We start from the raw sequence: 24,907 nt of genomic DNA, 5'->3' as shown, positions 1-24,907 counted from the left end.
TTTTTGCATACGGTATAAAGGCGGGTCCAGTTTCATTTTTTTGCATATGGCTGCCCAACACCATTTATTGAAGAGACTATCCTTTTCCCACTGTATATTCTTGCCTCCTTTGTAGTAAATTAATATGCCATATACATGTGAGTTTATTTCTGGGTCCTTTATCTGTTCCATTATGTGTTTGTTTTTATGCCTGGCACTTTTAATTTTTTAACTTTAATTTTTAAAAGATTTATTTATTTGAGAGAGAAAAAACGAGCATGAGCAGGAGAGGAAGAGGGAGAGAATCTCAAGCAGCAGATTCCCTGCTGAGCTTGGAGCCTGATACAACCTGAAATGAAACCAAGAGTTGGACACTTTAACTGACTGGGCCACCCAGGCCCCCTTTATGCCTGGCACTTTAAAAAAATAAATCTCTTTATATTCATTTAGTTATCACAACAACGCTATGAGATGGATATTCTAATTTGATTTCTCTTTTTACATATAAAGAAACTGAGCTACAGATTAAGTGACTTACTCAAGGTCTCACTGCTAATTAGAGGTGAGAGAGAGCTTGAGTTGAGGCAGCGTGGTGGTTTCACAGTCCATTCTTTACAATTAAGCTGTACTATTAACTCTACAATAAAAGAAAAAGAAAGAAAACCGAGGATGATTAGCCACTAAAATGGACTGGTGGATGGCAGTGAAGAACATCAATATTGCTGTATTAAATTTCTTTCATTTTAGCTAGATTATCTCCAGTGTAGGTTGAGATTTTTCTGTTTGTATGTGTATGGTTACTAATAATATAAATGCTTTTTTATGTTTTTAAATTTTTTTGTGACTTTTCCTGTTTTTTTTTTTTTTTTTTTGTTGTTGTTGTTGTTGAGATTGTTTTCTCATTTGTTAGGAATTTTGGCCATCATCCCCTCAAACCATTTATGATTATTATTTTTTAGCTGCTTTGGAAAATATTTACTGATCTGTAGATAGGTACTTAAATGCAAACTTACTCAAGGATAGTTAAAAATCTCCTGGATTTTAAAATAGACAACAACAGCCCCCCAAAACCCCTGATTAATCTTTCCTCTAAAGGGAAAAGTATTTTTTATATTTAATTATAAGGCTTCCAGAATTTTAATTTTATACCATGAACATTTATTTGATACCTAGTGGCAATGATGACTATGTTTATTGAGACCCTGCCTGACTCTGCAGCTTTGTGCTAGAGACTTAAGAAAAAAAAAACCAAACAGACCAATGTCTTTCAGTTTCTTTCTTTGGTGAGGGAGAAGAAAGTCATACACATAATTCAGTAAATGCTGTTACGGAATTTTGAATGATACATTGGGAGAGCACAAAGTAGTAGTTATTTAACACCACTTGGAGGAATTAGAAGACAGAGCAAATTAATTCTGAACTGAGACTTAAATAAGATAGAGAAGGAAAAGAGCTTGGGGTCATTAAAGGACCTGGTCTGTTTGGAGGCGGTGATTAGGAGGGTATGTGTGGCTAGAGAGTGTTCGCAGGGGAGCTGGAATGGGTGAGGTAGTGGTTGCAAGGCATTAGAAGATGTGGCTGTCAATTGGTGACAAACTTTGCCAAACTTAAATAGTTTGAGTTTTATTTAATATGCAGGAAGGAACCTACAGAGCTATATAAACAAGAGAATGACATAATATATTTGATTCTCAGAAGGTAACTCTGGTAGGAGGGTGGAGGATGTCTTGGGTAGAGTTACTTAAGTCAGAGATTCTTGTAGCAGTCCAGCCAAAAGCCATGGTCTATGATGTTGCGCGTGGAGAGGAGAGATGTAATTTAGTTAGTATTTGCAAAATGGACTAAACAGTTTTACAGACTGATTGCTTGTAAGGGTTAAGGAAAAGGTTTTTTTGTTGTTGTTGTTGCGTTCCCTGGATTTATTTGTTTTTAACTTAGTTGTATATTGATTTCTGCTGATAGTAGAATTGGGGCAGTTGAGGGCCACTGTTGTACTTTGTACTTATTGACATTTCAGAAGTGTTGAAATGTGAGATATGTGCATCTTCTGCCCTACAAGAGTAAATGTGCTTTGATATTTTCTGTTTTGTTCTGTTTTATGTGAAACAGTTGGTCATAATCCACTGATAACCTGACTTTTGAGAAACATTGCAGTTTGTATTCATGATTTGTATTATATTCAGCTTTTTGTGTTAAAGCAAGTCTGCTTTGTTATTTTTATTCTGTCGTAGAGTTGTCATTTAAAAAATTCAGTAAAAAAAAAAATTCAGTAAGATTAGTTGTTACTCTTCTGAGTGCATTTACAGATATATAACATTGTGGAAGACTTGCTGTTGTATGCATTTGTTTCCAACTTAAAAAAAAAAAAAAACAAACACTTCAGAAGGAAAATGTAATAGGTTGCCTCTTTACTTGATGCTAATCTTCTTGTATTTCCAGTATGAGAAATAAGAATAATTTTTAAATAAGTTATCTCTAGGCATTCAGTATTCTATTTAATAGAATTGAAGTTGGTGTTAAAAAATGTAACATTACTATTTTCCAAAGAGAAGTTCCATTGTACAGTATCTGATGTCTTTGCTGTTCTTACGGAAGTGCTTCTGTCTTTGTTCTAGAGAAAACTGATTTTACATTCATTCAATTTCTTTAATATGATAGGACCTCCGTAGAGATAACTGAGACTTTAATTTTTTTTAAAGTCTATAGCACATCTCTAAAACTGGAGTAGTTCCCATTTTAGTAGCTAGTCTTATAACTATAGTGTGAGAAAATTTTCCTTATTATATATCTCCTAGTAAGCATATTTCATTTTCTAGTCCTTAACAGCTTTGTGATTCTGGATTGACTTGAATAGAGACAAGACAGGTCATTCTCTGAATTAATTCAATCTAAATTAAAGATTAGAATGTTATTTTCTTCATGACATTTGTTAATTATCCTCTGTGTTCTAGGTATATAATATAAATAGCAGTTTTTAAAAAAGGAAGTAGGACAGAAATTAGGGATGCTAATCCCCCATGCATTGAAAATCCATATAAATCTTGACTCTCCAAAAATGTAGCTACTAATAGCCTGCTGGGAAGCCATACATAAACAGTTGATTAACACAAGTTTTATATGTTATATGTATCCATATACTACATTTTTACAATAAAGCAAGCTACAGAGAAAATGCTGTTAAAATCATAAAAGAAAATACAATATGGTACTATATTGATACTGTAAGTTTACATCATCTGTATACAAGATGAACTGTCTGTCAGTATCTATATCAGTACTGTCTTAAATGATACAGAACATTGTAGATGTTATTATATATGTCTAATGCCAGACACCCAAAATGAAAAGATAGCGTGAAAAAGAAATTCATATATATTTACAGGTATAACAATTCATGTATTGACAATGAATAAGCAGTAATATGATAGCTCAATAGTAGCCTAGTCTATACATTATAATGAATGAATAATTATATTTATGGCATATAGTATTATAGTCATATTCATAATACATTATTGGAAACTGTAGCTTTTTTTCTAAAAAAAAAACAAAACCTTGTGTTGATAGACTGATACACAGTTTTTAGTTACTGGAGAGAGGGGCATACTATAAAGGAATGTAATTCTTTGAAAGCAAAGTTATAAAACAGTGAAAAAATGAACACATTGTTAATTTTATATTAAATATTGCTCATTTTATGCCTATGTGAAGATAGGCTATCCACTACCATACAGGTTTTGCACAGGATGTTCTATATGGCGAATACTTAGGCAGTGATGATGATGGCACAGAAATGTCCCACACAGTTCTTGCAATATAATTACTAGATTTTCATGCAAACACACATATATACATAATCGGTAAGTTTATTAACTGGCATAATGATTATTTACTGTTCATTAAGTGGAAGTGGATCATCATAAAAGTCTTTATCCTTGTCTTCATGTTGATAGGCTGAGGAGGAGGAGAAAAAGGAGGGGCTGGTCTTGGAAGTGGAAGAGCAAGCAGTAGAGGCAGGCACATTTAGTCTTAACTTTACATAAATACATCCTAATTTCTGACTTTCTGCTTTTTTATTTCTCAAAAATATTACTGTGCAATACCAGTCATTCTTCCACCATGTGCTTTAGTTTTAGTGCTTGAATCATGGAATGGTCCACATTGTAAAAGAAGTCAAAGCAGTCTTGAGTAATCAGAACCCTTCTGCCATATTGTTTAATGTCAGTTTTCTGGTATTGCTTCTTCTATGCCGTCTTTTTCATTGTCTGGCATTGGTTCAGAAGCTCTCCAGCAAGTTATTTTCTGTTAATTTCCCTGGAGAGGTGTTTGTTGGCTCTTGAATTTCTCCGAGATCCGTATCTTGAAAGCCTTAATTTCCCACCTATTTTGCCATTTTCACAATCTTTCATGATTTCTTTGATTGGCTCTGTCATAAATTCTGGGAAATCATGCATGAGATCTTGACAGTTTCCTCCAGCAGGAATTTATTATTTTTGAGTTGATGGCTTTCATAGCTTTTCTGTAACAATGGCAGTATCTTCAGTGGGATAATCCTTCCAAACTTTGATGATGTTCTCTCTGCTGTGGTTCTGTTCCACAGTGTTTATAATCCTTTCCACAGGGAACCATGCAAAATGAATCTTAGAGGTCCTTACAACCTCTTGATCCAGAGGCTGAATTAGAGACGTTGTATTAGGGGCAAGTAGGCCAGTTTGATATCTTTGGTATTGAACTCATAAGGTTCTAGGTGATCAGGGACATTGTCCAATATCAAAAGCACTTTGAAAAGCAGTCCCTTGCTGGCAAAGCATTTCTTGACTTCGGGGACAAAGCATCAGTGGAACCAATCTAGAAAAAGGGTTCCTGTTCAGGCCTTGTTATACAGCCAAAAGACTGGCTGCTGGTGGTTGCTTACCTTTTTCCTTCAAGGCTGGGGTTTAGCACCTTTATGGATAAGGACAATCCTGATCATACACCTGACTCCATTGCAAAAAACAGCAAAGCTAGTCCCTTCCTGCATTCAATTTTGGTGCTCACTCCTCTTCCTTACTAATATCTTTCGTGGGAATTTCTTCCAGAATAGGGTACCTTTGTCTGCCTTAAAAACCTGTACAGGCAGATACCCTGTCTCATCAGTGATTTTCCTAAGGGTGCCTGGGAACTCATCTGCTGCCTCTTGGTGGGCAGAAGCTGTTTCTCCTATTATCTTGACATTTTTTAAGCCAAACTTATTTCTAAAATTATCAGACCATCCTGTGCTGGCATTTAATTCTTCAGCTTTATATTCTTCACCTTCTTTTTGCTTGAAGTTCTCGTAGTGTAATGACTTCGGGTTTTCTCACATCATCCTAGTCTGTAGGTATGCCAAAATGGCAATATTGTACCCACATAGAAGCTTTATTTTCAATACAAGATGAAAAAGTATTTCACAGAAAGTTCAGGGTTTTTGCTCTTGCCGGTGTAGCTGCAGCAATGGTTTTACAAATTTCCTTTTCTTTTTTAACAATGAACTTTATGTTGGATTCATTTATTTAGAAATGGAAGGCAACTACAGATACAGACCTCAAACTGTAGTTCTTATCAGTCATTCATCTTTTTCTTTATAATGTCCTGACTTTTTTCTACTTCTTGGGAGCATTTCCAGCATCACTAGTGGCATTCTGTGTGGGTCCCATGGTGTTGCTGGAGGTTTATGTTATCGCATACAACACGAAAAATAAGCAAGAACCACAAGAGGTTATTTTTTACTGTGATAACTAAAGTCCCAGAGATGCTTAGCATTCACGTGGCTTTTCAAGTGGATGATAGCAACAAGAGGGGGCTACAAAATTGTAACAGTAGTACAGTATGTATGTACTAAAAATAATTTTATGCAGTTATGATTTATTACTGTTATCTTTGTGTTTATTTACATTTCTCTTGACTTCAAGTGGTATGTACAGTGTGGAAATGTTTGTGTAAGTTTTGATAAATTGTAACTTTTTATAATAGATTTGTATATACTTTATGGTAGTAAATGGCAAGATAGGACTAGTACCTACATATTTTTCATGCATTTGTGACAAATCTTTTTCTTAACTTTTTTGGTATTTCCAGCCACTTAGCGACTCCTAAATGTATATGGTTTTTAAGACTACTTATTTACCTTATACATCTATAAAACCAAAACAAATTTAATTTACAAATTACATGTAAGTAGAAATTCAAATTAGCATTAACATGCCTTAATGTGTTATTAAAACCAAACCTTTAACGTTAGAATTAATATTAGTAGAAAATAGCTTTAGGTCTGGTTTTATTAATCTGTTTATGAATTTTGATTTTTAATAATAATATAGAGATGTCTATTCCTAAAAGTGTGATAAAATGATTTAATTCATTTTATGGACAGGTTTATCATTTTGTGAACCTTATGCTTAAATCTAACAACTTTATTTTTTTCTAGAGTGCTAGCAGGCACTCCTAGTAGCCAATTTCAATAGTATGTTTCACTATTCAATAAATCTGTTTTAAGGTAGCTATACAGATCATCTGTAATATGCTTTAATTTTTTAAGGATGTCGTTGAGACAAAAGCCCGAAATCTTGTGTAGAACTTAACTTCCACAAATAAGTCTTCAGGCTCCAATTTGAGAATCACTGTGTTAGCCTTTAATAAAGATATGTGCTTCTGTAGCTTTTATATATAAAATTCAACAGATTTAAAATTGTTTTTTCAGATTGCTGTAACCTTTTTTTTTTTTTTAAAGATTTTATTTATTTGAGAGAGAGTACCTGCATGAACAGGAGGAGGGGCAGAGGGAGAGGGAGAGAGACAAGGTGATTCCCCACTGAGCTAGAGCCAGAGGTGGGCCAGATCGCAGGACCCATAGATTATGACCTAAGCTGAAGTCAGATTCCCAAATGACTAAGCCACCCAGGTGCCCCCTCAGGTTACTATAATTTATGAACTAGTAATAAGTAGTTCACAGACTGGCACTTGTCCATGGGTATACTTTCTGTGGTATTATAATGGATGATAATTTAAGAATGAAGTAAGCAGAAAAGTAAAATGATGGATAAATCAGAAAAAGGCAAATAAAAATCAAGTGAAATCGACAAGATAAGTGAAAATAAAGACCAAGAGAACATTGAAAAATGATGTTAGCCAAAAAATAAAGGGAAAAATTGAGCTAAGGGTGAAGAAGATGCTACAGTGTTAATCTTTTATCAAAATAACTAAAGAAATAAAAGAAATATAAAATAACTTTAAATGTTAAATGATTAGGATACAGTAGAAAAGATTTATTTTCCATTAGCATATTCCAATTAAATTGTCATGCAGTATGATTCAGTTAGACTTTCCCTGGGCCCCAATTCTCAACTGATGCCTCTTTGTGGAATCACAGATGACAGATGCCTACGTATCAAATATTCCAGAGCAGAGTGCTGATATTTCCAGACAGATAGATTTGACATTTTAAATAAGACAGCAGTACATATTTCTGAGTTCAATACTTATCAACAAAAATCAGAGTCCTTTAGCAGAGGAAGCTGCAAAATTAGCATTGTATTTTTAGGTGTATGACATGTAAGTTTATTTGATGAATCTTAGATATTGTTGATCCAAATTATTTGGGACAAAATAACTTTTTTTTTTTAACCTTATGTGTAGTTTTTTTTTTCTAAGGTTAAAAAAAAGGATCTCTTTTGTCTACTGATAGACATTATAAATGTGCTAATTCTTACCTATTTTCCTTTGTAGGCCCAGATTATTCTTCATCAGCATGGTTACCTGGTAATGAATCATTGTGGCAGGCCACAACTGTTACATCTAGCCATCGAAATAATCATATCAGGAGACATAGTATAACTTCTGACAGTGGTGACACTGGCATTGGAACTTCCTGTTCTGACAGCGTGGAAGGTGAGCTGAAATTCTTAGTGTTTAGACATGAGACTACCGAGAATGGTTGTGATTGAGAACATTCAAATAATATGTTCTATTGTTCCAAAATATAAAGTAATGTTTGGAATATTTAATAATGTTCAATGTTGCCATTATATCAAATGAAATTGTCTCTGATCATATGAGTTTCCCCTCATTCACTTTTTCAACTATTTTGAGATAATTGTAAATTCACAGGCAATTTTTAAAATAGTGCAGAGATGCTATGCATCCTTTATTCAGTACCTCCCACCCCCACCCATGCTGATATCTTGCAAAACTGCAGGCCAGTATTACAGGATATTTATACTAATACGGTCAAAATACAGAATGTTTCTGTCACCACAGTATGCACCTCATGTTGCTCCCTCTCCCCCTACCACCCTTAACTCTTGGAAACCTCTGAATCTATTCTCCATTTTTATAATTTTGTCATTTCAAGAATGCTATATAAGTGGAATCTTATAGTATATAACCCTTTAATCCTGGCTTTTTTCTTTGACAGTTCATCCAGGTTGTTGCACATATCAATAGTTCATTTCTTTTATTCCTAATTAGTATTCAGCAGTGGTGGTATTAGGTAGACCATATTTTGCTTAAGAATTTTCCCACCGAAAAACATCTGGTTTGTTTTAGTATTGACTATTGGGAATAAAGCTGCTATAACCATTCATATACAGGTTTTGGTATGAACATCTGTCTTTGTTTCTCTGTGTAAATGTCCAGCAATTCAGTTGGTTGTTCATCATTTTGTATGTTTAGTTTTTAAAGAAATTGTCACACTATTTTTCAGAGAGATTATTCCATTTCAGTCAGCAAAGGAAATGGATCATTGTAAGTGATCTAATTTTTTCTTTATTCTTAGCATTTGTGGTTTTTAAAATTCTAGCCTTTCTGATAGGAATGTGGTGATACTTCATTGTAGTTTTAGTTTTCATTTCCTTAAAGATTAATAATATTGACCATTTCTTTACGTGCTTATTTTCCATCTGTTATATTCAGTGAAATCTTTCTATATGTTTGTCTGTTTTAATCAGAATCTTTTTTTTTACTGTTGAATTTTGAGAGTTCTTTATAAATGTTAGATATTAATCTTTTCTTGGCCTTGTGGTTTGCAAATATATTCTATTCTGTAGCTTGTCATTTCATTCTCTAATAGTGTCTTTTGCAAAGCAAAAGTTTTAAAGTTTGCTTAAGTTTAGTGTGTAATTTTAGAGTATAGTTTTCCATTATATGGATTGTGCTTTTGGGGTCAAGTCTCAAAACTGCATAGTCCCAGATTTTGAAGATTTTCTTTTGTTTTTTTTCCTTAAAGTTTTATCTTTTTTTCCCATTAATTCCATGATCCATTTTTAGTTAATCTTTTATAAAGCAAGTGTGTTTGGTATCCCCAAGACCACTCTTCAGCTCAGTTGATTTGCTAGAAGGAATCCCACAACTGCGAAAAGCTGTCATACTAAAGGTTATGGTTTGTTACAGCTAACAAATACAGAGTTTAATCAGCAATAGAAAAAGAAGCAAGGAGCAGGGTCCAGGAGACACTAGACCCAACCATTTGTGTGGAGTTGTGTGGACAGTGTTTAATTCTCCCAGCAGTGATTTGTGAAACCAAATACAGAGTACTGTTAACCAGGCAAAGTCACCCAAGCCTTGGGTCCAGGATTTTTATTGTGGGTTGGTTATGTTGGCATGCTTGACTCCTTGGTGGATGATCTTAGTTGCTAGTCCTTGAGAGATCAACCTGATAACACATGACTCCTACTATAAATCACATTGTTAGCATAGACTATATGAAATGACCCAAGGTACCCAGGTAAACAAAGACAGTCTTATTAGGCAGCATATTCCAAGGGTTTAGGAGCCATAGGTAAGGACTAAACCTTTCTTGGAATGTGCAGGATATTGAAACTCTGACATTTCTGATTCTGACTTAATCCTTTTTGCACAGTGTGAGGCTAAGATTGAAGTTCATTTTCTTTGCCTAATAAATCTTGAATGAAGATTCCTGGGATCTTGAATGAATATTCCCATTTCATTCTTTTTCAAAACTGTTTTAGCTGTTTTCATTCTTTTGCTTTTATATGTAAGTTTTATTTTTTTTTTTTATTTTTTATTTTTTTATATGTAAGTTTTAATAGTTTTGTCTTATCTGCCAAAAAATCTAGCTGGAAATTTTATAGATATTGTGTTATCCATATATCATCAGCTTGGGGAGAATTGATGTGTTTATTACTCTCTTGAGTTTTCTAGTCCATTAACATGGTATAGTTCTTCATTTATTTAGATTTTAATTTTATTCACCAGTATTGGACATGTTTTGTTAAAATTACACCTAGTTCTTTTTTTTTTTTTTTTTTGAATGATTGTAAATGGCATTGTATTTCCAGTTTTGGCGTCAATATGTTGTTACATAGAGATACACAATCGATTTCTGTTGTGTTTATCTCGTGACATTGCTGGACTCTTTAGTTCCAGGAGGCTTTTTGGGTAGATTTCTTGGGATTTTCTCTATAGATAATCATGTCATCAGTAAATAGGGATGTTTTTTAATCTGTATGCCTTTTGTTTTCTTTTCTTCAATTATTGTAGTCACCAGACCATCCAGAACAGTGTTGAAGATGAGTAGTAGGAGTGGACATCATTGTCTTTTTCCTGATCTTACAGATAAAGTGCTTAGTCTTCCATTGTTATGTAGATGTATGACAACTGTTGTAGATTTTTTTTATAGATTCCATTGATCAATTTGAGGAAGTTTCCCTCTAGTCCTACTTTGCTGAGACTTCTTAAAATAATGAATGGGTGTTCGATTTTGCGGATGCTTTTTCTGTATCACTTGATAAATGATACTTTTTTTTTTTTTTTAAGATTTTATTTATTCATGAGAGAGACAGGCAGAGACATAGGCAGAGGGAGAGGCAGGCTCCCTGTGGGAAGTCTGATGCAGGACTCATTCCCAGGACCCTGGGACCACAACCTGAGCCAAAGGCAGATGCTCAACCACTGAGCCACCTAGGCGCCCTGATAAATGATATCCTTCATTAGCTTGTTGATATGGTGGCAGATTCCACTGCTTGATTTTTCAAATATTGAGTAAGCTTTCTACACCTGGGATAACTCCATGTGGTCATAAGTGTAGAATTTTTATATATTGCTGAATTTTATTAATATTTTGTTAAGGAATTTTTCTGTGTATCTATAAGGGAATATTGGTCTATAGTTATCTTTTGAGGGGAACTATCTTGTCCTGTTTTGATGTCAGTATAATACTAGCTTTATAAAATGAATTGGAAAGAATTCTCTCCTGTTTTCTGGAAGAGACTGTATAGAGTGATGTTAATTCTTTAGATATTTCGTAGAATTCTTTTTTTTTTTTTTTAATCTACGATAGTAACACAGAGAGAGAGGCAGAGGGAGAAGCAGGCTCCATGCACCAGGAGCCCAATGTGGGATTCGATCCGGGGCCTCTAGGATCACGCCCTGGGCCAAAGGCAGGCGCCAAACCACTGCGCCACCCAGGGATCCCTTTGGTAGAATTCTTTAGTGAAACCATCTGGCCCTAGAGATTTCTTTTTTCATGGTTTTAAAGTCATGAATTCATTTTCCTTAATAATTATAAGGTTATTCAGATTATGTCTCTCTAATTGGATGAATTGTGGCATTCCTCTCCCCCTCCCCCCAGAAGTGGCCCATTTTGTCTGAGTTGTCAAATTTATGTGTGTAGAGTTGTTCATAGCATTTTCTTATTATTTCTTGATGTCTGCTGCCTCTGTAAGTGGGACACCTTGTACCATTTTTGGTATTGGTAATTTATGTCTTTCCTTTTTTATTTTTTAGTCTTGGTAGCAGTTTGTCAATTTATTGACCTTTTCAAAAGATCAATTCTTTGTATAATTCATTTTCTCTTTTTTATGCTTTCAGTTTCAGTGATTTCTCTATTTCTCTTTTTGCTTTAGGTTTATTTTGCTCTTTTTCTAAGTTCATAAGATGGGTGATTAGTGATTTGAAACTTTCCTTTAAGATCTATGCGTTTGGTGCTATAAATTTTTCTGAGCAATGTTTTCATTGTTTCATTTTCATTCCCACAAATTTGGTATTTTGTGTTTTCATTTAGTTCCTTGTGTTTTCTTAACTTACCTTGAAACTTCTTTGACCTCAGGGTTATTTAATAGTATGTTGTTTAGTTTTGAAGTGTTTGGCATTTTTCTTTTATCTTTCTGTTAACTAATTTCAAATTTGATTCTCTTGTGGTCAGAAATACTGTGATTTCAATTCTAAATTTTTTGACATTTCTTTTAGGTCTCAGCATATGGTTTATTTGCTACATGTTTTGTGGGTATTGAAGATGTGTATTTTGCTGTTGTTGGGTTGATTAGATCCTGTTAGTTGATAATGTTTTTGAGTTTTTCTGTATCTTTGATTTTCTATCTAGTTGTTCAGTTGTTGAGCTATTTTTATTTTTAATTTTTTTAAAAATATATTTATTTATTTGAGAGAGAAACAGAGATAGCAAGAGCATGAGCAGGGAGGAAAGAGAGAAGCAGGCTCCCTGCTCGTCAGATGCTTTTTCTGTATCACTTGATATATGATACTCTTTTTTTTTTTTAAGATTTTATTTATTCATGAGAGAGACAGAGAGGCAGAGACATATAGGCAGAGACATATAGGATCATGACCTGAGTCGAAGGCAGATGCTTACTTAACTGACTGAGCCATACAAGTGACCCAAGAGCAATTTTTTTAAAGTCTCAACTGTAATTGTGGATTCGTGTGTATCTTTCTCTTTCTTTCTTTCTTTCTTTCTTTCTTTCTTTCTTTCTTTCTTTCTTTCTTTCTTTCTTCTTCTTTTTTTTTTTTTTTTTTTAAAGTTTCTGTTACATATATTGTAGTTCTAGTGCTTGGTGCATACACATTTAGGCTTAATATGTATTCTTGGTGGATTGGCTCTTTTATTGTTACATCTTTGATAATTTTCTTGTCCTGAAGTCTACTTTATTTGCTATTTATACAGCTACTCTAGCTTTCCTTTGATTAATGTTTAAATGGTAAATGTTTACTATTCTTTTTGCTTTCAAACTATCATTATATTTGAAGTAAGTTGCTTAGAACAGCATACGGTTGAATCATGATTTTTTTTAAATTTTATTTATTCATGAGAGAGAGAGAGAGAGAGAGAGAGAGAGAGAGAGAGGCAGAGACAGGCAGAGGGAGAAGCAGGCTCCATGAAGGGAGCCTGATGTGGGACTTGATCCCGGGGCTCCAGGATCACATCCTGGGCTGACGGTGGCGCTAAACCGCTGAGCCACCCCGGGCCTGCCCCTAATCATGATTTTAATTCATCCTACTAGTCTCTCTTTTTTGATTGTTATATTTAGACCATTTGGATTTAATGTGATTATCTATTTACTGATACTTAAGTTCTCTGTCCTCTTTATTTCTGTTTTCATTTTCCTGCCTTCCTCTGGGTTACTGGAACATTTTTAGAATTTTACTTGGATTTATCTACAGTATTTTTATTTTTATTTTTTTATTTTTTTCAAGTATTTATTTATTTATTCATGAAAGACACAGAGAGGCAGAGACACAGGCAGAGGGAGAAGCAGGCTCCATGCAGGGAGCCCAATGAAGGACTCGATCCTGGGACTCTGGGATCATGCCCTGAGCCTAAGGCAGATGCTCAACCACTGAGCCACCTGGGCTGTCCTCTATAGTATTTTTAAATATATCGCTTTTATAGCTCTTCTAGTGGTTGCTCTAGTTATATAAGTATATATGTTGCATAAATAATTTATTTTAACAGGTTGAATGGAGTATAGAATCCTTTACCATCCTCTCCTTAAAATAAAATTGTTTCAAGTATTATCTCTACATATATTTGTAACTGTATCAGATAGTATTAGAATTTTTACTTCTACAATCAGACAATTTAGGAAACTCAAGAGGAGACACAACCTATTTTTGCTTTCTGCATTTTTTTTTTTTTTTTTTGGTTTAGCTTTTTTTTTTTTTTTTAAGGATACATATCTACTCAGGACAAATTATCTGAGTCTCTTTTGAACTGAGAATATTTTGATTTCCCCTTGATTCCTGAAGGATAATTTTGTTATCATTTCTAGTTTGACAGTTTTTTTCCCCCTAGTACTTGAAAAGTAATATGTCACTTCTTTCTGTCCTCCATGGTTTCTAATGATAAATCTCTTGTTTTTCTCTGGCTACTCTGAAGATTTTTTCTTTGCCTTCAGTTTTTAGAAATTAAGTATCACAGTTCATTGGGTGGATTTCTTTGGACTTTTCTTATTTGTGATTCATATAGCCTCTTGAAACCATGAACATCTTGTCATATCTGGGAAGTTTCCAACCATTATTTTCTTTGAGTTCTTGAGCCTTTCCCTCTTTCCTTCCAGGGCTCTGATGGCACAAGTCATAGATCTTTTGTTATTGTCCTACAGGCCTCTGATGCTCTCTTGCTTTTTTTTCCCTCTCTCTCTCCTCTATTTCTTGTTTGTTGTTTAGACTGGGTAATTTTTATTGATTTGTCTACTAGGTCACTTGATTTTTGATCTGCTCCGTTCTAATGTTGAGCCCTTCCACTGAGCTGCTTAGTTCTAATATTATATTTTTCAGTTCTAAAATTTTTATTTTACTTTATGTGTTCCATTTCTTTGCTGTTGCTTTGTTTTGCCATTTTGTTTTAGGCATGCTTGTATTGTTTATCAAGGGAATTTTATGATGATTATTTTAAAATCCTTGCCAGAGAATTCTAACAATTGTTATCTTGGTGTTGGCATCTATTTTTTTTTTAATTCTTTTTGGGAACTTACTAATTTTTTGTATGACAAATTGTCTTCAACTGTAATTTTGGAATATTTTGTACAGTTATGAGATTCTAGATTTAATTTATTTACTACATAGCATATTGTCATATTTATAATTTTGTTACATTTTATAAATGTAAGCTATATATGGTTAAATATAAAATTATTATAAACACATAGTAAAACATTATATGTTTAAACCTTTTTTTATTAGCTGGCTTTGTAAGAGACTGTACTGACATGTGAAATGGGGAGAGCTACTACCTTCTTATTGCCAGATGGAGTTAGAAGTCTAGGTTCCCCACTTGGCCTTTGTTGATACCTGAGGAGTTTGGAGGGGAGTCCCTTGTTACTGGTGGATAGGGGGTAGAAGTCTAGGTTTTTCATGTCATCACTACTGACACTGTTGTGTGGATGGCCTCATTACTGCTAGGGGATGGTGAATATCCAGACTCGCTGTTAGCCTTTCTGATACAACCTAAGAGTAAGAGTGGACAGGAGATATTCATAGTGCCAGACAGGGATGAAAGTCATGTTTCCCTACTTGGCCTTTCTTTGAAACTATCCTGGAGGGGCTCTTTTGAAGTACTTAGTTACAGCTCAGCAAGGTTGGAAGTCTAGGCTTCCCACTTGACTTTTGTCGGTGTGGGTAGAGGTAGGGCTGCAGTTTTTTCTATGGCGTTGGGCTAGAAAAGAGCGGTTACTATCTGAAACATTTCTTCTTTTTAGTCTTCTTTCCTGGTCTGTTGGTTAGGGAAAATGGCTTTTGTCAGAACTTTTTTGGGCTGTGCCGTTTGGTTCTTCTGGGTGACTGGTTTTTTCAGTTCCAAAGCTGAAAGGCAAAAGGAAAATCCAAGGGATTCACCATAGTCTCGTTCCTTGGATCCTAGGTTCTTAGCTGGTCTGCTTTCTTTTCTTCAACTTTCAGTCATATGTTTGTTTTATACACACACACACACACACACACTCTGGAGCTTTCAGTTGTGTTTACTGGGGAAGTATAGGGAAGGATGTCTTTTCCATCTTATCACCTGTGTTTATTAGAGATGGTAATAAAAATCTTCACTATTTTTGTCATGACTTTGCTAGCGGTTGCATTGAATATTGATTTCATTATGGTCTTGCATCTAGTATCAGTTGATTATTTAAAACATACCAATGAGAGTAAGGAAGTATACAAGGTGGTGAAGGGGCAGATGGCATTGTGAATTGTAAAAAGTAATACTTGTAGTAATAATTGCCAACAGCAATAACTACTATTGAAGTTTATTTCAGAGTCCTTTAGTGGGAGAGTGGTGATACTATTGAAATATTAAAGAAATGTCCCATTATAGATACTTCTTTTCAAGCTTTCATCATACTAACAGAATATTTTTGCAAGTTAAAAATGAGAAGTATGATTATTTTCTTTTGGTAACAGTCATGGTGTTGGAGTTGAACAGGTCTTTAGAGAAAATAAAATTAACTAGACCATTGTATAAATGAGTAAATTAACTTCCAAAGAATGAAATGACTGCTCTTACTAATACAATGGTTGAGAGTTTATCCTGTGTTTAAATCTGTTATCACTTAATTATCTGTGCAACCTTAAATAATTTCTCATTTCTTTCAGTCTCAGTGTTTTCATCTCTAATTTGGAGATAACTCTTTTTATGTATTATGAAGATTTAACAACATAACTTTTAAATTGCTTAGTGCAGTTCTTTGCATTACCATCATTGTTTTAAAAATGATTCTTGTTCTTCTTCCTTACTCTCTTGTTTTTCTCTTTTCTCAAATTTCTTTCTTAAAAAGTTCACCAGTTGGCTTATCTAAAACAGTGATGCTTCTACTGCCACCCTCACAATATTTTTGTTCCCACACCCCTGCTTTATTTTGGGTTTGTTTATTTTTTCTTTTGTAGAATAGGGACTGGTATTTACTGGATGCTCAGTTTTGTTCAATGAGAATAGTACCTATATAGACCTTCAGTTAAGATTCCTGTTTTTAGCCTGCATTTGTACTTGATATTTTCTGAGGTTAGAGCCTCTTTGATGTTCTCCCAGACAGGTGAACTCCCTGTGCTACATTTCCAGACTTGTATTTTATACCATGTATTCTTCTGTCCTGCTTCAATAATTAATGCTTTATTTTCCAGCTTCTGGAATTTTTTTTTTTTTTGCAATTTTCTTTATGATGAGCCTGTATTGTTCATTGTCACGATTTTCTATTATATTTCTTTTCTATCATTTCATTGGATCTTGAAAAGGAGAGAATATAACTCTGTGTACTCAGGCAGTAATCTCGAACCTGTGAAATTCTGTGAAATAGATACAGATGGAAAAAAAAGAAAACTGGAAAGAGTGATTATAGGACTTTTCCTAATGTCAACTATTCTATGTAGTTTTCTTCCTCCCCCCTCAATTAAAGAAAAGTAATATGTGCACATTTAAAAAAGCATAAAGATGAACATAATTCTAAAAGCAAATTTGTATTCCAAATATTGTTAAATTTATGGTCTATGAAGAATTTGAACCCATATAGAATTAAATAGAGCACTAAGTGAAATCTCCCTTTATTTCATCTCTTATTCTTGCTTTGTTTTCAGAGGTCACAAATGTTGTTAGCATATTGCATGTGCTTCCAGATCTTTTGCTGTGCATTTATTTGTATACACGTAGGTTTTAAAATAAAACTGGATCGTCCGATATATGTTTGTCATTTGCTTTCTTTTTTTCTTTTTTGAGTTCCTTAAATTGAATTTTTTAAAAAAACAATTTTCATTGTAAATGAGTCACATGATCTAATCCACATCACCACCTAGAATTGTCTTTTCTCCAAGGACATTCAACCACTGAGATAAGACTGGGACTGGGTTTGACTGTCTGGGCACTTACAAGTAAAATAGGCTTCCATAAGGAGAAGAGGGAGGCTGTTTTTTGATGTATTAGAAGGAACACACAGAAGGAATAGAAGTCTTGCCAGTTTAGAGCAGATGAGCTAAACCACAAATCAGAATAAAACAAAAGCCTAGAATTTCTATTATATATATATAAATATGTGTGTATATATATATAAATTATATATATATATGTAGCATTTCTCTAGCTAACATACCAACTTAAGTACCTTTTAAAAACACATGCTTATTTGAAAGCTTAATACATGATATCAATACAGCATTTCAAAGCAGTAAGGTGCCTGTGTGGCTCAGTTAAGCATTGAACTCTTGATTTCAGCCCAGGTTATAATCTCAGGGTCTAGGGATCGACTCTTGCCTTGGGCTCCATGCTCAGGGAAAGGATGCTTGAGATTCTCTCTGATTCTACTCCACATCTGACTGCATGTATGCATGTACACACTCTTTCTCTCAGATAAATAAATTTTTTAAAAAAGGAATAAAGAAAGATTAGGGCTGATAAAGGAGGAAAGAGGTATGAAATCCTGACCTCAAACTGTAAGAAAACTAAATGTAAAAGGGATGAAAGTTAATGATTTCTTTTGAAAATTATGAAAGCATTAGAAGGTATGAGATTAATATATATTTTTTAGGTTAGAAATATTTTTCTTAAGGGGCACCTGGGTGGTTCAGTGGTTGAATGTCTGTCTGCCTTTGGCTCAGATCGTGATTCTGGGATCGAGTCCTCCTGTAGGGAGCCTACTTCTCCCTCTGCTTATATCTCTGCCCCTCTCTCTGTCTCACTCATGAATAAATAAAATCTTAAAAAAAAAAAAAGAAACATTCTTCTAAGAAAGTTCAAAACACATTTGATTTAATGAAAATTCAAAAGTTTTGATCATTGATAAAAGAAAGATAGTACATTTTAAAAAGAACACCCTGAGGGTAAATATTTGTAATAAAACTAACCAGGAAATAATATTCATATTATTTAAAGAGCTTCTACAAATAAGGGCAATGTCCCCAAGTAGGTATTCATCTATAACATTTACAATATTTCATAATTTAAAAATTTTATAGGTAAAAGATATAAGTAAACAATTTATGGGAAAAGTACAGATAACCAGTAAACATTAAGATGATCAAAGTCATAGTTAGATGAAAATCTAGATGATGAGATACTGCTTTTCACCAACAGGGGAAAATTGTCCCTTTCCCAGAAAATAAGTCTGTAATATCTAGGATCTGGGCATAGATGGGAAAAGTAGTACTCTAATAACTGGTACATATATTCAACCTTGGTAGAGGGCAATTGGGCAATGATAACTAACAACTACATAGCTGTTGCTGTGTCCTAGGCACTCATTTAATCCTCGCGACAACGCTCTGATGGAAAAAAGTGAGCCTTGAAGAGGTTAAATCACCTATAAATATCCTATGTCAAGTTATAAATATCCTTGATGCAGTACAGCACAGGTGAACAAAGATAATATGTACGAGAATAGTCACTGTAACAGTGTTTAGTAAAACATTAGGGATAACTTTAAGTGTATTAATAGGGACATGGTTAAATGTTTCACTGTGTATCCAGTTACCAAATAATTGGGTGGCTCAGTATGTGCCAACCAGGAAAGAAATCCAAGCAAGTATCTACCTTAAGGCAACAAACTGAACACTCTCCTTTAATTTAACTCCTTTCTGAAATCCCTCTAAAACTCAGGAGAAAAAAAAACCCCAACCCTGTGATGACGAGATCAAGAGAAAACAGTGAAATTTCTAGCAGCTGTAATTCAGAGTTGTAAGTAAGAAATTTTTCTAGCAGATGTCAAAGAGCTAAATCCTAAACCAGCCACAAATTCAGGAGCAAGCTGTCAGTATATATTACTAAAAATACTCAAAATGGCTCAGAAACTGGTAGTACCAACACTGCCAAGTTTCTCTATTGTATAGTAACTATTTGGCTTCCTACTATATTATTTGGGTGCACTCTCAGGAGGGGGATTAAACTCCACCTCCTGAAAGAGGAAGTACCTGAATTTAATACTTAGAATAACTCTTAAAGATATAATTGTCCCTTCTTTTCCATTTGTTTAGTTATTCAGCTGTTTATATCAGTATGGGCTCATGTAGAAATACATACTTATTTTTTTTAATTAAACTTCAGACCTTATTAGAATTTCTCAGTTTTTCTATTGATGTCCTCCTCTGTTCTCAGTTCCTGTTCAGAACACCAAATTACTTTTAGTTGTAATGTCTACTTTGGTCTGTTACAATTTCTTACACTTTCCTTTCTTTATAACCTTAACAGTGTTGAGGAGGAGTGGTTAGGCATTTTATAGAATGTCCCTCAAATTGGATTTGTCTGATCATTTCCTCATGATTAGACTGAGTTTATGCTTTTTGGGAAGAATAGTACAGAGATGAAAGTGCCACATAGGGGTTATGTGATATTTATCTGATATCAGTGGTGATGTTAACGTGGTCACTTGGTTAAAGCGTATTTGCCAGGTTTCTCCACTATAAATCTGTTATTTTTCCCTTTCATACTCGGTTCTTTCGAAGCAAGTCCAGCTCAAACTGGGGGTGAGGTTTCTGAGTTCTATATTCTGGAGGGGTATAGAGAAATATATATACATACTTTTTGTTTTGTTTTGAGGGAAAGAATGAGAGCAGGGTGGGGCAGAGAGAAAGAGAGAATCTTAAGCAGGCTACATGCTCAGTGTGTAGCCCAACACAGGGCTCCATTTCGGACTCTGAGATCATGACCTGAGCTGAAATCAAGAGTCAAACATTTAACCAACTGAGCCACTAAGGTGCCTCAGTCCATTTCTCTCTCTCTCTCTCTCTCTCTCTCGCTCTCTCTCTCTCTCTCTTTCTCCCCTTCTCCCCAGTATACAAGCGAAACAGGTTTAGGACCATTAACCCAAATTTCCCTGTTTTAGTTTTTTAGGACTAGTGTAACAAATTACCACAAACTGAGTGGTCTAAAACAACAAATACATTTTCTCATGGTTTTAGAGACTACAAGTCCAAAGTCAAGGTGTTGACAGGGCCATGCTCCCTTCAAAGGCCCTAAGAATGAATCGTCCTTCCTTGCCTCTTCTAGCTTCTGGTAGTTATCAGCAATTTGTCCTTCCTTGGTTTGTAGCACCATAGCTCATCTCTACCTCCTTTACATAGCTTTCTTTGGCTCTGTCTTCAGATCTCTGTCTTATATAAAGACACACTGATCAATGAATTTAAGGACCCCACCCCCCCAATTCAGCATGACCTCATCTTGACTTGATTACATTTGCACAGATCCTATTTCCAAATGAGGCCACATTAGCTAGCAGGTTCTGGGAGTTAATGTTTAATATATCTTTAGTGGGGAAACAGTTCATTCCCCAACAACACTCTGTTATAGAATATGTGGTAAAATAGAAAGGCATGAAATAAGTGCTGGAGAGTAATTTGAACTAAATTTAGTTGAAAATAAAACAGGAGAACTGCTTTGAGGGTTCAGAGAGAGAAATATTATTAGCTATTCTCATCAGTGAACTTTAAAAATTAACTTTTTTTGAGGAGAGAATGGTGTTGGAAGCATAACAGATTTGAGGATTTAAAAGTTGCAGAGTGGATGCCCTGGGATTTTTTTAGTGTTATTGTAAAGATGTTGCTTTAAGCAAGTCATACTCTTCTTAACTTTGGTCCTATGTTATGACTTCTTAAAAATTTACTTGAGATGCAGAGATAAATTAGCTTTTTGAAGCTTTGGCTTAGAAACTCAATGATTTTTTTAAAATACTTAATCCAACCTCCATAGGATATTATGGTATTAACCTGGATCTAGCTGGGAATTTTCTTTCCTTAGTGTGGCCAAGGAGAGCTTAAAAATTATCTTGCTTCCTCCTCTCAGACCAGGCTACCCAATGTCAAGGCTGGGATGCTACCTTTTCATAATGTCTGGCTGAAAACTGAAAATCTCTCATTGAAAGTATTACTGTTAATAGTATCTTTTTCATAATCTCCAGAAACTCTGATCCTGCTGTGTATTATTATATAATTACTCATATTTTCTGTTGCTGTTTAGAAAAAACTTTTTCTCCTTATTCTTTGAGTTAGTTTGAAACTTAATTTGTTAGCAATAGCAAAGATCACTGCCTTTTCTCACTGAATTATTCATCAGGTGTTAAATACAAGTTCCTTTAATCTTTTAGGGATGAAAAATATCACTGTCTCCTTGAATTGGGCTGATGTGAAGATGTACATTTTTTTAATTTCCATTATTTTTTATCATTATCTTCTAGTTGAACTCCCAACTTCTTTCCCTGCTAGTTTTTTTAGTAACACATGAAGCAATGAGTGGTTTTATTGGTATATATAACCGATTTATACAAAATATCCTAATAGCCAAAGACTCCATTGGATTTAAGGCATGATCACGATAGGTACTGTTATTTGCAGGTACTATATATAGATGAGGCTTAGGGTAAATCGGGTGAGAGTTCTAGGAAAGAGTAAGGGAATATAGTGAATGCTGGATGAAAGTGAGATGGAGCCGTAGGACTCAGGAAGACTGACAATATTGGAAATTTGGGACTTCTATGGAAAATGAATCAGAGTTATGGTTTCAGTGATTGGTGCTGGTAATGAATGATCTTGATTGCATTCATGATTGACTGTCTGGAGAGGTCTAGTGTGGTCTAGTGTTAAAAAAAAAAAGTCAGTTATTTAAAAATGTTACCTGAATATAGGAAATAGTTTTAGGTGGTATATGTATTAAAGCAGGCATATTTAGCAGGCATATTCCATTTAGTTAGAAAGTGGTGGTATGTTTGCTTATGCAATACTGGATTCCAATTAGTATATGTTTTCCTTCTGAATTTGTCTTTCTGAAGTTCTCATGATAGCCACTTCATGAGAGCTATTCTTCTGCTCTTTACTTTCCCTGATCTTTGGTAAATATCCTGACTCTTCTAATTTAGTCTTGTTTTTTATTGTATGCTTTATGGCATATCTGTTTTATGTAAAGGGATCAGGAAAATAACCATTGTGGAGGATTACTGAATATTGAAAATAACCTTGCATTAGAATGTAACTAATAGATTGAGATTTATAATATAATGTCAGCTTTAGAATATGCTATGTGTAGTTTATTTCCTATGAGTGTCATGTGGTTGTGCTTTATATACTTTGGCCTTCTATTATGGAAATCTTTTTGTCATTTATTAACCATAGATCTATAAAATATATTTTTCTCATTTATAAAATTAAATCTGTATGAAATCCTATACGTTAGAGAATGACTCAAAATTGTTCATCTCCTTTGTACTACAAGCCCCAGCTGGGAATTACTATAGTATATACTTCTATTAATTTTGAGGTGATATACATGAAATTTGGACCAGTGTTACCAAGTATAACTTGAGTTTGTTTTAGAGTATACCTACAGAATATTTTATTAGTTGCCTTTAACTGTATTACTGTTACTGCTTATCTTGGAGGAGGGTATACATTCCTCCTTGATTTCCAATGCTGTGACTTGAAGTGCTGCATTATTTTGGCTTGTTGTGACAACTTTTAGGTGAAATGTATAAATGCATTTGAATTCTTGAAAGACTGATTATTGTAAAGACCTAGTATACAAATCAAATAACTACATGATTTACATACTACCATGGAGTGGACTATTAACAAAAAAACTTTTTTAATTAACAAAGACTCTTGATTTTTTTTTTTAAAGATTTTATTTATTCATTCATGAGAGGCAGAGAGAGAGAGAGAGAGAGAGAGAGAGAGAGAGGCTGAGACACAGGCAGAGGCAGCCGCAGGGAGCCCGATGTGGGACTTGATCCTGGGACCCCAGGATCATGCCCTGGGTTGAAGGCAAACACTTAACTGCTGAGCCACCCAGGGGTCCCACAAAGACTCTTGATTTAGCTCTACAGTTTATTTACTATACTTGATATCGGTACACATACTTATAACTTTTGTAAATTACTGTCAGGTTTTTTTTGGAAATATTTGAGGTAGTTAATGGAAAATAATGGTATAATGCTGTGCGGTCCAGTGTGGTAGCCATTGGCAACATGTGGCTAATGGAGTGCTTGGACATACCTAGTCCAAATTGGGATGTAAAATGCACACTGGATTTCGAATGCTTTGTGTAGAAAATGTAAAATATACTTTTTTTTTAAATGATTTTATTTATTCATGAGAGACACAGAAAGGCAGATACATAGGCAAAGGGAGAAGCAGGCTCCCTTTGGGGAGCCTGATGAGGGACTTTGATCCCAGGACTCTGGGATCACCACCTGAGCCACAGGCAGAGAGGCTCAACCACTGAGCCACCAGGTGCCCCAAAATTAAAACATCTTATTAATACTTTTTAATACTGATTTTGTGATGACATAATATTTTGGATTTTGTGGGTTAAATAAAGGCATTATTAAAGTTAATTTTACCTTTTCATTATTACCTTTCAGATGTGGTTGCTACAGAACTTAAAATTACAAGTGTAGCTTGAATTATGTTTCTGTTGAACATATTGGACATAGTGATTTTGAGAGTGTATAATTTGTAAAGGGTTCACTTTTAGAGATTTTTTTTTTTAAGCATTTATTTATTTGAGAGAGAGAACGCATGAGAGAGAGCACAAGCAGGAAGGAAGGGCAGAGGGAAAAGCAGACTCCCCACTGAGCAGGGAGCCCGATGCGGGACTCCATCCCAGGGCCCTGGGATCATGACCTGAGCTGAGGGCAGATGCTTAACCAACTGAACTACCCATGCACCCCTCAACTTTCAGAGAGATTTTGAGTGCGTGTGTGTGTTTATATATTTCTCAGTAGAAATAGTACTTGCCTTCTCAAAATAACTCCTGTAAGCCCACTTAATGTTTAATGTAATAGAAATTTATATTGGTAGCATTATGTCAATGATAAATTATAATCTGTCAGTCGGAAGTACCAGGAGTACCACCACCCATTTTATTATTTTGACAGGAAGTGTAAGAACTTCACTGCAGTAGGATTGCCCTAGTTCCTTTGACAAAGAGAGAGTTAGTTAAGGTGAGTATGGTGCGGTATAAAGGGTTAGGTTAGGGAAGATTTTAGATTGGTGAATTCCTAAAATTTCAAAAAGTTCTGTTGCTTAGTTGGGAAATAGGGAAAAGGGATAATGTCAGTAATTCCTACTGGAACTCCCCTTTTTGGGTCTGAGGTATAGGCCATCAGGTTTAATTAGGAGAGAAGAAGGAACATTCCCCCTGGAGTCTCAGAGCATCGTTTGCTGCAAGGCCAGTAGGTACCCACATGAAGGTAACTGGGTTGAA

The 24,907-nt window shown here is 34.6% G+C and overlaps 1 protein-coding gene across 2 annotated transcripts in view; it reads left to right on the top strand.

The window, feature by feature from the left end:
- The window catches only part of CEP85L (centrosomal protein 85 like), a 146,918-nt gene that overhangs the window by 6,372 nt on the left and 115,639 nt on the right, over positions 1-24,907 (top strand). For both annotated transcript variants that reach the window (XM_038526648.1, XM_038526649.1), the window contains exon 2: positions 7,723-7,884. In XM_038526648.1, coding sequence (XP_038382576.1) covers positions 7,723-7,884 — 162 coding nt within the window. The remainder of the gene's footprint in view (positions 1-7,722; positions 7,885-24,907) is intronic.

The sequence above is a fragment of the Canis lupus genome, chromosome 1 (genome assembly GCF_011100685.1).
Source record: "Canis lupus familiaris isolate Mischka breed German Shepherd chromosome 1, alternate assembly UU_Cfam_GSD_1.0, whole genome shotgun sequence".
Classification (NCBI taxonomy): domain Eukaryota; kingdom Metazoa; phylum Chordata; class Mammalia; order Carnivora; family Canidae; genus Canis; species Canis lupus.
This window is presented reverse-complemented; position numbering and strand designations above follow the sequence as displayed.